Below are 13625 nucleotides of genomic sequence, written 5' to 3' on the forward strand. Positions count from 1 at the left end.
AGGAGAGGTTTCTACCTTTTAGTGGTGGGGGAATAATAATTTGAAAGTGATGGTAGTTGTGGGGCGCCTGGGTGTCTCAGTCAGTTAAGCGTCCGATTTCAGCTCAAGTCATGATCTCGCGGTTCCTGGGTTCAAGTCCCATGTCGGGCTCTGCTTACAGCTCAGAGCCTGGAGCCTGCTTTGGATTCTGTGTCTCCTTCTCTCTCTCTGTCCCTTCCTCACTTGCACTCGGTCTCTCTCTCTCTCTCTCTCTCTCTCTCTCTCTCTCTCTCTCAAAAATAAATAAAACATGTTAAAAAGTTAACAAAAAATGTGGTGGTAGATGTAAATGAGGGATGAAGGAGAAAAAGCAGCTAATGTTTCCAAATGTTGAGTGGGAAGCTAAGTTCTTGAGGAGGAGTCAGGTTCCAGTTGAGGTAGGGAGGTATAGAAGAAGCATTAGTGAAGAGAGTTTAAAAGAGGAGTTTATTTACAATGAAATGGAATTCTACAGGGCTTATTGTGGGAAGAAGAAATATAAAACTGTTATTTTAAGTTTGAAGATGCCCTGCATATTTTATTTTAGGGAATAAGTTCATTAAACAATTGGGATCAGCTTTTGTCCATAAGAAAATAAGTTTATTCTGAACTCCAAGGAAATTGACTTAGAAATTAGAAACGTCTTCTAACGTTTTATACTTTTGAGTACTCCCATTGAAACTGATGAGAGTTGGATTTATTTTTTTTTCAACGTTTTTTTTTTTTTTTTTTTTTTTATTATTTATTTTTGGGACAGAGAGAGACAGAGCATGAACGGGGGAGGGGCAGAGAGAGAGGGAGACACAGAATCGGAAACAGGCTCCAGGCTCCGAGCCATAAGCCCAGAGCCCGACGCGGGGCTCGAACTCACGGACCGTGAGATCGTGACCTGGCTGATGTCAGACGCTTAACCGACTGCGCCACCCAGGCACCCCGAGAGTTGGATTTAAAAAGCCAGACCTTCGTGGGTCATCTGGATGGCTCAGTCGGTTAACCGTCCTACTCTTGGTTTTGGCTCAGGTCATGATCTCCTGGTTCGAGGGTTTGAGCCCCACGTCGGGGTCTGTGCTGGCAGTGCAGAGCCTGCCTAGGATTCTCTCTCTCCCCTTCCCTCTGTCCCTTCCCTGCTTGCTCTCAGATTAAAAAAAAAAAAAAAAAGAAAGAAAAAGCCACACCTTCTTTTAAGAAAGGAACCAGGTAAATATTTTTTTGTATTTTAGGCATTTGGATTCAGTCCTCAGTGATCACACACGAAATTCTGCCGAAGGCACAGAGTATTTCAAGATGCTTGTAGATGTTTTTGCTCCAGAATTTCGAAGGCCAAAGAATATACATCTTCGAAATTTCTATATCATTGTTCCCCCTCTGGTGAGTGTTTTATACCCAAAATGATTTTTTTTTAAGTTAATATGTCCATTTTCTTTACAGCAGGAAATGCACATAGACTATATTACTTCCTGGTTATAGGTAAAACTTAAATGTAATCTCCGTGAATATGGCCTAGGAATTTTACTTAACTAGTTATGCAGAATGAGACTTAAGATAGATTTTTATTTGTTTGTAACTGCTAGAAAAATCCTAGTATGATTTAAAGTGAGTGTACATCAGGCACCTGGGTGGCTCAGTCGATTAAGTGTCCAACTCTTGATTTCGGCTTAGGTCATGATCTCATGGTTTGTGAGTTCAAGCCCCATGTCAGGCTCTGTGCTGATAGCATGGAGGCTGCTTGGGATCCTCCCTCTCTACCCCTCCCCAACTCGTGCTCTCTCTCTCTCAAAATAAACTTTAAATTGAGTGTACATCATTATATATGTATCATATAATCTTCGGGCTGAATTACACCATAATATTGTAAGTGATTAATGTAGACCAACTTTAACTGTTAAAATATGAAGTTATTTCTAACACATCTCTTGAAAGTATTACTGTTTAAGGACAACTTCTGTATTCAGTAGTAAATACTAACATCTAGACTAAATTTTTAGTGCTTCCTCATAGTATACAGAGTGTCCACTGCTCTAATTCTGTATAGTTGCAACCAAAAAGTAGCTCAAGTTATCCAAAATCACATTATACAAACAGTGGTTGCAGTGCGGAAAATGGAGTTAAGAGATTAGAGAGGCTTATATTAGCAATAAGAGTTACGTTTCCCTAAAGATTTCTATAATAAAACTTTTTTTAAAATTGTAAATGGGTAAGTCTAAAATCTAAATATCACTAAACAAATGTAACCTTTTGGTTACATCTTAACTTGGAGAGTAATAAATTTTCATATTGCTGCCTGACTTGTTAACACATATCCTCTTACATATTACTATTATTATCCTTTGAAAGCAGCAGATGGTTTGTAGACACCTTTTCTTTGTAAATGTTCTCTTACACTGTTTTTTTAATATGTTTATTGTTAATGCGCTGTCATAATTACATGTCATAACTGTGATGTAGCAGAAGTGTCCATATTCATCTGATAAATACTATCTTTTCATCTTAAGACAGTGTCAAACTGGAGGCAGATTTGTCTTATACTCTGTAACAGTGTAGTTAACTTAGGGTGACTTCTTACCATGTGTCTTGAACTTGAAGGACAGCATACTGCAGACATGGTGAACAGCGGTCCGGGAGTTTAAGGAAGAGTGGAGTTGTGCAGGGCAACTGTCAGAATTCTAGGACAGAAGGACACGAAGTGTAGGACACTCTGCTTGTGCTTGAGTTTATCATTGAATTCTAGAAAGAAGACAAACATAAATGAGATATCAAAAAAAGATTTAACCATTTGTAAAGATTTCACAAATATGTGATTGATTGCCAAGTGAGTTTTACACGCATAAAAGTGAAAGTTGATATTGTTTCCAACAAAATAGGCTGTTATAGTACTTTTCACATGTATCACAATTATTTTTACAGGTCTCTACCCTTCTACAACTGTGCTATCCGTATATAGCCACAAGTGGCTGCTTAAATTTAAGTTAATTAAAATTTTATATGATAAAAAATCTAGTTCCTCAGTTTTGTGAGCCACATTTCAAGTTCTCAGTGGCCATATGTGGCTAGTGGCTTACTGTATTGGATAGTACAGATATACAATATTTCTGTCATTGCTGAGAGTGCTGCTCTAGAGTGTGGACTTTTTGATGGTATTCATTTTTTTATCGTAGTTACTTAATACCTGATAGAAGTTTCAGTAAATCTTTATTGAATAAATGACAAGGTATTTTGTAAGAGCTGAATTTTTAGAAAAGCCTTTTTGGGGGGAATTCATTTCTCCAGATGACTCATTCTTTAACCCAGAATCTGATAAGAAATAGTATTTTAGAATGAATTGGGCAGAAGCAAGGACTACCACACATAAGAGCACTTATGCTTTGAAGTAAATAAAGCAGGCCTACTTTTCTGATTCCAGCTTTCACTTAGAGTGTGACTTTGGACAAGTTACTCAGCCTCTAGGCTTCAGTGTTCTCATCTGCAAAATGTTCATAATATTTTATAATGAACCATATACAAGGCACTGTGGTTAGGGTAAGTGGTGATTGAGGGAGGGCTTGTAGTTAGAGGACTTGGAAAGAAGAGCCGTTAGAAGATACTTGTACAGATTGTGATCTCACCAGGGGACTATTTATAGGAGGAAGATGTCTCAAATCAAAAGGACAGGAATCTAGAAGGGTTCCTATTTATAATTTTTGAAATGTCTCCTTTATGAACTAAATTCTGAAGATATTTTAGCCCAGTTGTTTCTCTAATATGTTATATCTTTTTAGACCCTCAACTTTGTAGAGCATTCCATTAGCTGCAAGGAGAAATTGAATAAAAAAAACAAAATTGGAGCTGCTTTTACTGATGATGGCTTTGCCATGGGTAAGCTTAATGCAATTGTTTTTCCATTAATTTTATGTTCATTATTACCATGGATTTTAAGAAACATTTGCTTAATAGATCTGTGTGCTCTTTGTAGATTTGTTTTTCGGGAGCAGTGTTTACTCTTTATTTTTTAACTGGGTCATCTGATTAATAATACTTATCTTCCATCAAGTGTAACTATCATTCACACCCACCTGGTATTGCTAATCGCTTAGTTTCATTAGATGTAATGTTTAGACTTTGTTGGGGTGGTGGCTTTAAGAGTTTTTAGCATTTTGTGTTGAGTTCCCCTGTAGCTTCCTCAGTTGCTGTCAAATAGCAGCGGAAGTTTTTCCCCACCCCTCAGCGTGTTACCTGTAAGTGATTTTCATGGCCATGTTGTTTCTTTTTTTCTTGATTGTCCTATTTTTAGTTCTGTATACTTTCACTTTGTTTTTTTTTTTTAAAGGAGTAGAATACAACTTCTGTACTCATTGTAATTTGGCTTTGGTTTTGCTAATGACTGCAGGTGTGGCTTACATTTTGAAGCTTTTGGATCAGTACCAGGAATTTGACTCACTTCATTGGTTCCAGTCTGTTAGAGAGAAGTACCTGAAGGAGATAAGAGCAGTTGCTAAGCAACAGAATGTGCAGTCAACTAGTCAAGATGAAAAGCTGCTACAAACCATGAATCTCACTCAGAAGCGACTGGATGTGTATCTACAGGTAGAGGATAGTAGTAGTCAAATCTGCTTTGATATTTATGATACCCATTCTTGATATCTGAAAACAAATCCTGTAGAAACCTCCATTTAAACAGGATGAATAGTGGTAATAGGTATATTTTAAAAGGAATGGCATTTGGAAGCCATTTGATTCAGATATTAAAAATGGATGGATTACTAAATGCAGTTTCTGTATTTATGATTTCCACAGTTATTTATGAATATTTTCAGCTTTTACTTTACATGTTTTTATTTACTTAGGAATTTGAATTGCTCTATTTCTCACTGAGCAGTGCAAGAATTTTCTTCAGAGCAGACAAGACTGCAGCTGAAGAAAACCAAGAAAAGAAAGAAAAAGGTCAGTGAGTGGCTTAAATTTGGAAAGACCAGTAAATCTTTCTTTAATAGACACTAATGTCCCATTTTATCTAGTCAGAATTCCAGCTTCCTTTTCCTTTTGGAAAATAATTTAGACCTAGAAATGCCCTTTTTTTTTTTTTTTTTTTGAAGTACAGCCTACATGCATCATTTGTGAATCTGAATAGAAATTTACATAGTTTTTACATTTCATTCTGGAGTAACTTTTTGTTGAGTTTCATCATAATTTAAATAAAATTTAACAAGTTTAGTTTTTTCTTTCACCCTTCAACTTGTGTCAGACAAGAAGGAACAAATTAGGAGGAACACTAGAATGTAGTAGAGCTGCTAACTAGACACTGACTGAGTGAGATGGGGCAGATGGCTGAGGAGGTGGCAGATTGTAGGGACCCCATTTCGTATCATGGTGAGCGGCCTCCCGCCCTCCTCCGCAACCAGGCCTTGGAGAATCAGAGTTTACAGTGCAGCCACGAGAACCGATCGTCTTGTCCAGATCGTCTTGTCTATTGTATTCTTTGTAGGATGATATAAATTGCTTATTATTGCATAGTTAAGGCTGCACATGATACATTTCTCCCCAGTTTAAAATTTAGGAATAATTTCTTCCCTGAAGAATGGTTGTTTCCTTTTTTCTGTTATAGAAATTATGTAATTTAGGTTTTCCTCTGCTCGGTAGCTTAAAGCTTGGTACAGCAGCTGAGTTGAGTTTTCATGTTTTTCCTATATCCTTACTTGTATTTCACAAATCAAGGCATAAAATTTACATTTTATAAAATAAGATGTTTTTATTAATCTTACTTTGTTAAATTTTAAAATACATATATATTTTACACTGAATTTGGGTAGACCACTTATATCAAGTAACCTATTCCCTGATACTGTTGCATAAATTAAATATGTTAATAATTAGCATACAGAAGCTTTTTTGGAATCTAATAATTGTGTGCTTGAAAGTGATTTCAGGCTGTTACCTGGAAGATACTCAGTATTTATTACATGAAAATATGTATATATTCTGTTTGGGTCCCTTTCCAAGGCTAAAGTAAATTGGAAGACTTTGAGTGAATTTGATCTAAATTGTGAAGAAACTCAGTTATTGCTTAGGTTCTGCTCAGGCATTTCATGCGAGAACCTTGTCTCCAGCCAAGCTTATACTTACTTTAAGGCCTAAAACATTAAGGCAGAACAAACCTTTTGGTCTCAGTGGAAGTCCTTGCTCTGGATTGTTCTTAAGGAACTCACTGATTCTGGTTGACGCGTCTCAGCCACATCAACCACCGAGGTGGTTCTTCTGTTGCAAAACTCTGTCTTAGCTAAAGGTTGCTCAGATATGTAGTCAGAGTTGCAGGGTACATGAGATAGTTTTCCTCTGTTAATGAAATGTGTGCATGTGGTATTTCATACACAAAAAAAGAGGAATTCATTTTATCACAGTCATAATAAAAAGCTGCTTTAAAAAATGAATTACAAACACAGATGGAAGGCTACTTATTCTGGACAATTTTATATGTGAATTTGCAGCAATGTCTCTGGCAATAACAGCAGTGCACTATAATAGTGATTTCTTGGCCTGGCTGGGGGAACCGGCTGAGGGGCAGCATGCCTTCAAATGCGCCAGGTGAAACTCCACGTGGCCCACATGCAGTTCTGAACTCTCACAAGTCTACACCCCTATTAAGTACCAGTCAGGGGGTGCCTGGGTGGCGCAGTCGGTTAAGCGTCCGACTTCAGCCAGGTCACGATCTCGCGGTCCAGGAGTTCGAGCCCCACGTCAGGCTCTGGGCTGATGGCTCAGAGCCTGGAGCCTGTTTCCAATTCTGTCTCCCTCTCTCTCTGCCCCTCCCCCATTCATGCTCTGTCTCTCTCTGTCCCAAAAATAAATAAATGTTGAAAAAAAAAATTAAAAAAAAAAAAAAAGTACCAGTCAGAACGTTACCTTTGCAAAATTTAGCTCAGATTTCTAACAAATTAAGGTAACTAAACTACATATACATTGTAATATTAGAGAACTATTTGGTAGATGCACATTTTCTTAATTTGAAATTTAGCAGGTAGCTCTTCTCAATTTTTACTTAATTCATTTTTTAAAAATGAATATACATCTGTCCATTGTTATTTTCACCCACGCTTCCAGAAGAGACCAAAACAAGCAATGGAGACCTGTCCGACAGCACTGTGTCTGCAGATCCTGTTGTCAAATGATACCGATGGTATGCGTTGCCCCTCAGAAGTCATCAGAATTTTGTCAGTACTGTTGCCAGTGAAATGGATGTTAGCAAGCTAATGGTGAAGTGTTTCCTGGGCCACATCTCTGGTAACAGGTAGATGTTGCAACTCTTTAAGGCGGTGCTGCTGAGTCCATTCTTCTTCTGAAGGCTCAATCTTCTTTCTAAAGGTTGAGAATGAGATTTTCAGTTGGGTTTTTGCCTGGACTTGAGGCTAGCAGATGTGCCTGGGGAGTGTTGTTTGAAGTGAAGCTGTAGAAGGGCCAAACCAAATTCCTAAACTGCCGCCTCAGATCTCTAACAATCTACGTGAGGGTTTAAAACTTGTGTTTGCATATTTGATCCATATTTGCTTCAGTCATTGGAAACTCAGTGCGTATCCTCTGTACAGCCAGCAAATACATGTTTAAACAAAGTGAATTAAGTCTGAAATTTATGAGGCATACATATCGACATTGTTATAACAGACATACAGAAAGATGGCTTTGATAGAGGTGAGGCACAAGTGTGCTATGTACCTTTTATGTACAGTATAAAACTGGTTCATTGTTAATTTCATGTGACTCACAAGAGCTGTTCAGGTCTTTGATAAGACATTTTATAACTAGTTTACATTGCTTTGGGAACATGTAACCTCCAACAACTGCTTTAAGATTTACTTAATACTCAAGATGAAAGAAAATTCAGAGAAAGCCATAGAGTCCCGCTTGAAACTTCACTTTTGGTTGAAGGCACTACGTGTATCAGAGAAAGTTGTATGGATTTTTATTTCTACATCCAAACTCAGGTTTCTTCTACATTAGGTTGAATTAAAGTCTTGGTGATGGTTTGGGCAGACTTTTTCTTTAAACCAAGTATAATCTAAGACATCAGATTAAGCACTGTGCAGGCTTTTTAAAAATTACCACTGTGAGAATAAAGTTCTAATAAATCATTTACTGATTTGAAAAGTACAGTAAGATTTTGAGTAAATTTAGTTCCTGGCAGGCTACAAGCTTTATTTTTGTAAAGATTACATCAGTTGATAATTAAATGGTTAATCATGGCCTATATAATCTTTGAATATAATACAGTGATACTTTTACAACGAAAACAAAGTTTAAAACTGTACACGTAATAACATCATTTGGTAAACACTTGATTTTTCCATTGCACTTGCCTATTAAGCATTTCTTTGGGTATATCCTGCAAGTAATTCTAATGTTTGATTTCCAGCTTTTGGAACAGGTGTACAATGCCCTATCTGTATGCATTGATTACTGGCAGGGTAACTTTCCCAGCCCAAGATAAACACTTCCACTGTTCAAAGTCAGAAGAAACAAAATAGGTAGGAAATGTTTTTTGTTTATTATGTAAACATGACTTTCAGAATTATGAACAATGGGTGGATTAAAGGCATTTAATATCTGTAATTCATACTAACTGTAGAAATGGCCCTAAAGCATGCTGCATAATTAGTAATTTATATTTTCATTATTGTAAATGTTTATATTAATGATCTTTTGATTGTATCAAATTCGTCACCATTTCATAGCAACAATATTTTTTTTTTTCTCTCTGACTTCCCTAAAACAATCTCCATTTTTAATAGGGGTAGAAATTGTAATTGGAAGAGAATCTGAGGTCTCTGTTCATTATTCCCACATATATCAGTTATTATCGATCTTGTGAATATTCTATAGAGTTTATATGCTGACACCATGGATACCTACAGTTGAGAAGAAAGTGATTATTATTTTGCCATTAGCTCAAAATAATGTCACTGTAATCTGGATAAATTACACATATTTGAAATAAAATCTCTGAAAAGATTAAGCATATTTAAATGCCATTAAAGTGCAGAGCAATAGGGCTTGAGTGTTTCACACCTAAGTTAATATATGCATTTGGATGATGTTTTCTTTGCTTAACATATTAATGTTAAATATTTTTTTTTTGGACATACTGTAGTTTAAAATTAGTGTGAGCATTTGTTGTAAATTCACAAACTCAATAATGTTCAAATTCTCAGGAATTAAGGACTAACCATAACTTTGTCAGTTCTAATTAAGTTTTGTAAAAGATGGCAAGTTTGTTACCTCACTTGAGTGGGGCTTCCCCCTACCCTAATTCTAAGAGAATATAATATGTATAATAAAACATTAATAAATATAATTTCAAAAGTTTATTTCCCCTGGATGTTTATGTTCAAAATTGAATGTCTTAAACCAGTACTTCTTAACATTAACCTTTTTGGAATCCCCTTTAATAGAATATAGGGAATCTGTCTTTAAAAAAATACTTGCATGCACATAGGCAAAACATTTCAAGTATAAAATTGGTATTGGCTCCTTTCCACGCAACCCAGGTGAAGAACTTTTCTTTTTCTCTTTGTACGTTCTTGATCTAATCCTTGTTGTTTTCAAATAAAAAGAACCCATGTGAATGTTTACTTTTAAATCCTAATCCTGGGAAGGGATCCTTGGTTTACAGTGTTTAATGTTAGAAATAACTCTAGTGCCATTTGCAAACATGAGTTTACTGAAACAGTAATAATAAATGAGAGCCTTTTAAATATTAATTACACTGGAGACAGGAGACACATGCCTTTTTTTTTTTTTTTAATTTTTTTTTTCAACGTTTATTTATTTTTGGGACAGAGAGAGACAGAGCATGAACGGGGGAGGGGCAGAGAGAGAGGGAGACACAGAATCGGAAACAGGCTCCAGGCTCCGAGCCATCAGCCCAGAGCCTGACGCGGGGCTCGAACTCACGGACCGCGAGATCGTGACCTGGCTGAAGTCGGACGCTTAACCGACTGCGCCACCCAGGCGCCCCGACACATGCCTTTTAAATACAGCTGACCCTTGAACGGCATGGTGTTTAAACTGTGTGGTGGGGGGGTGGGAAGAGTGTGCCTGGGTGGCTCAGTCAGTTATGTGTCTGACTCCTGATTTGGCTCAGATCATGATCCCAGGGTCGTGAGATTGAGCCCCGCCTCAGGCTCTGCGCTGGGTGTGGAGCCTGCTTAAGATTCTTTCTCTCCCTCTCTTTATGCCTCTTCCCCACTCATGCTCCCTTTCTCAAAAATAAAAATAAACTGTGCGGGTCCACTTAAATGTGACTTTTAAAAAGAAATCCAATATAGTTCTGTAAATGTAGTTTCCTTATGATTTTAATAGCATTTTTTCTCTAGCTTAGTTTTTTTTTTAATGTTTATTTAGAGAGAGAGTGGGGCAAAGGCAGAGAGAGAATCCCAAGCAGGTTCTGCACTGCCAGCATAGAGCCCAACGTGGGGCTCGATCTCATGAACCGTGAGATCATGGCCTGAGCAGAGATCAAGAATCAGATGCTACAGTGTGGAGGTTCCTCAAAAAATTAAAAATAGAACTACCCTAAGACCCAGCAATAATTCTAGGAATTTACCCAAGGGATACCGGAGTGCTAATGCATAGGGGCACATGTACCCCAATGTTTATAGCAGCACTTTCAACAATAGCCAAATTATGGAAAGAGCCTAAATGTCCATCAACTGATGAATGGGTAAAGAAGATGCGGTTTATATCTATGATGGAATAGTACTTGGCGATGAGAAAGAATGAAATCCTGCCATTTGCAACAATGTGGATGGAACTGGAAGGTACTACGCTGAGTGAAATAAGTCAGAGAAGGACAGATATCATGTTTTCATTCATATGTGGATCTTGAGAAACTTAGAAGACCATGGGGGAGGGGAAGGGGAAAAAGTTGGAGGGAGGCAAACCACAAGGGACTCACTCTTTTTTTTTTCAACGTTTTTTTTTATTTATTTTTGGGACAGAGACAGAGCATGAACGGGGGAGGGGCAGAGAGAGAGGGAGACACAGAATCGGAAACAGGCTCCAGGCTCTGAGCCATCAGCCCAGAGCCTGACGCGGGGCTCGAACTCCTGGACCGCAAGATTGTGACCTGGCTGAAGTCGGACGCTTAACCGACTGCGCCACCCAGGCGCCCCGGGACTCACTCTTAAATACAGAGAACAATCTGAGGGTGGACGACGGGGGTGGGGGAGAGGAAAATGGGTGATGGGCATTGAGGAGGGCACTTGTTGGGATGAGCACTGGATGTTGTATGGAAGCCAATTTGACAATAAATTATATTAAAAAAAAAAATCAGACGCTTAACTGGGCCACCCAGGCGCCCCTGTTAGTTTATTGTAAGAATACGCTATATTATCCAAGTAACATCTATAATATGCGTTCATTATAAGGTTTCCAGTCAGCGGCAGGCTCTTAGTTTAAGTTTTTGGGGAGTCAAAAGTTACATGCAGAGTTTTGATTGTGCCAGGAGTTGGTGCCCCTCACCTCTGTGTTGTTCAAGGATAGGCTGTACTACACTGGAGAAACTTTCCTTGGTAAAATCTGATTACTGCTCCTTTTCTTTCCAGAGGCAGTAGTGGGAAGATTGTGGGAAAGATGGGGTAGCACCATCACATACATCATCATGTTACTTGTTGATGCTGGGTTGGCTAAATGGAAAAAGATTTTAACTAATTTTAATAATTATATGGGGTTTTTTTCCAGCTAAAGTCTGCGAAAGTTTCATACTGATGGTATTCTTTTTAAGAAAGTTTCAATGCTACAATTTTAACAGAGGTTTTTTAGATGTTAGGAGGAATTTAACACGTTATTAGAGATTTCCGCTAAAAAGAATCTGGAATATGTGGAAATCTTTAAAGTGAATATCATGCAGTGAACTCAGAGATGGTGATGGCAAAGTTAGGGCTTACTTTGATACAAAAAGTTCTTATATATAGTGTATAAGAACTCAGTTTAGGAAAATATATGGATACTTGTTGGCCTCTCTTAGTGTAAAACCTAATTTATCAGATAATCCAGTTCCCATTAGTGGAGTTACATTCTGCAAAGGAGAGGAATTCATCTCCTGATCAGTGTAGAGATGATGTCATAATTCTGGGATTTTTTTTTTTCAACGTTTTTTATTTTTTATTTTTGGGACGGAGAGAGACAGAGCATGAACGGGGGAGGGGCAGAGAGAGAGGGAGACACAGAATCGGAAACAGGCTCCAGGCTCCAAGCCATCAGCCCAGAGCCTGACGCGGGGCTCGAACTCACGGACCGCGAGATCGTGACCTGGCTGAAGTCGGACGTTTAACCGACTGCGCCACCCAGGCGCCCCCTGGGATCATCTTTAAAGACTATGCACTGTAGGGGCGCCTGGGTGGCTCAGTCGATTAAGCGTCCGACTTCAGGTCATGATCTTACGGTTTGTGAGTTCGAGCCCTGCATTTGGCTCTGTGCTGACAGCGCAGAGCCTGGAGCCTGCTTCACATTCTGTGTCTCCCTCTCTCTTGGCCTCTCCCCTGCTCATGTTCTCTCTTTCAAAAATTACCATAAAAAAAAAAATTTAAAGACTATGCATTCTGTAATGTATGCAAGATCTTTGTGTAGTGACACATTCTTTAGTAATGCCCTCATTATCGTTAAAGTGAGGGGGAAAGTTAATACTTTATATCAAGAAGCACCTATCTGTATTAGTATTACAGCATTTAATCATTTTAGAATCTGCACAAAATGCAACAGGGCATTAGAGATGTACTTTAAGGTGGTATAATTACTGCATATCAGAATAATTTTCAAAGGTTTATGTACCTAATGAGAGAAGCATTTGGTGATTGCTGTGTGGTTTCTCTGTGCTGTGTATGCCACAGAGCAGTTAGAAGCATAGACTTTGGAGCCAGACTGTGATTTGAAGCCTGCCAGTAGCTTACTTAACCTCTCTGTGCTTCATTTTCTCAGGCACAAAATGGCCTAATGATACAGAGCTTGTAGATTGAGGACTGACTTTTGTGTAAAGCACTTTATATATTAGGAAACAGTAACTACTGTGAACACTAGCTATTATGATTATTGATAGGCAGAAATGCACTTGGCATATAGTTGTTAGCTTTACTATTACTCTCTTAGGTGGAAAAGTTGGAAGATAAACAGTATGTGACTCTGAGTGGGTCTCATAAAAATTATGCCTGTTTACATGGCCCAGCTAAGTGCAGACAATGGGAGAGAAGTCCTGCACTTCCCCAGTCTGACAGCTAAACAACCAGAGGCAGTGCTGGGAAATGAAAACCGGTGAGAATAGCTGGCAAATAAAGGGTCCCATTTTCTCCCCTCCCACCTTTCATTTACATGGCACTTGATAATTTTTCATAGTGCTTTCATTTGGGGAATTTAAAGGGCAGCCTTCTAAAGTTTAACATTATTTTAAAATCTATGACCCATGCACAAGAGTACATGATATGTGTGTACTGAATCAAGAATAAAACAGGACATTTGGGTAGCCACCGTACCGTGGAGGTTAAGAGCCTGTTGCTCCTGCCTGAGATGTTCCATTGTTCTTCCTCGGATCGCCGCTCCCTTTTCCACTCCGGAGGAAACCACAACGCAGAATTTTGGGGTAACTATGCCTT

At 38.4% G+C, this 13625-nt stretch overlaps 1 protein-coding gene across 3 annotated transcripts in view; it reads left to right on the plus strand.

Moving 5' to 3' along the window:
• Positions 1-9347, plus strand: part of WASHC4 (WASH complex subunit 4) — a 60493-nt gene extending 51146 nt beyond the window's left edge. For 2 of the 3 annotated variants that reach the window (XM_047065291.1, XM_047065293.1), the window contains 5 exons: positions 1239-1386; positions 3774-3870; positions 4382-4578; positions 4839-4935; positions 7090-9347. In XM_047065291.1, the coding sequence (XP_046921247.1) occupies positions 1239-1386; positions 3774-3870; positions 4382-4578; positions 4839-4935; positions 7090-7157 (607 nt within the window). In that variant the 3' untranslated portion in view covers positions 7158-9347. The remainder of the gene's footprint in view (positions 1-1238; positions 1387-3773; positions 3871-4381; positions 4579-4838; positions 4936-7089) is intronic. The other variant, XM_047065292.1, reaches the window with a different exon arrangement.
• Positions 9348-13625: the final 4278 nt, after the last annotated feature.

The sequence above is a fragment of the Lynx rufus genome, unplaced genomic scaffold (assembly GCF_022079265.1).
Source record: "Lynx rufus isolate CCGP_SWC_20201006 ecotype Redwood Valley unplaced genomic scaffold, mLynRuf1.p SCAF_7, whole genome shotgun sequence".
Classification (NCBI taxonomy): Eukaryota; Metazoa; Chordata; class Mammalia; order Carnivora; family Felidae; genus Lynx; species Lynx rufus.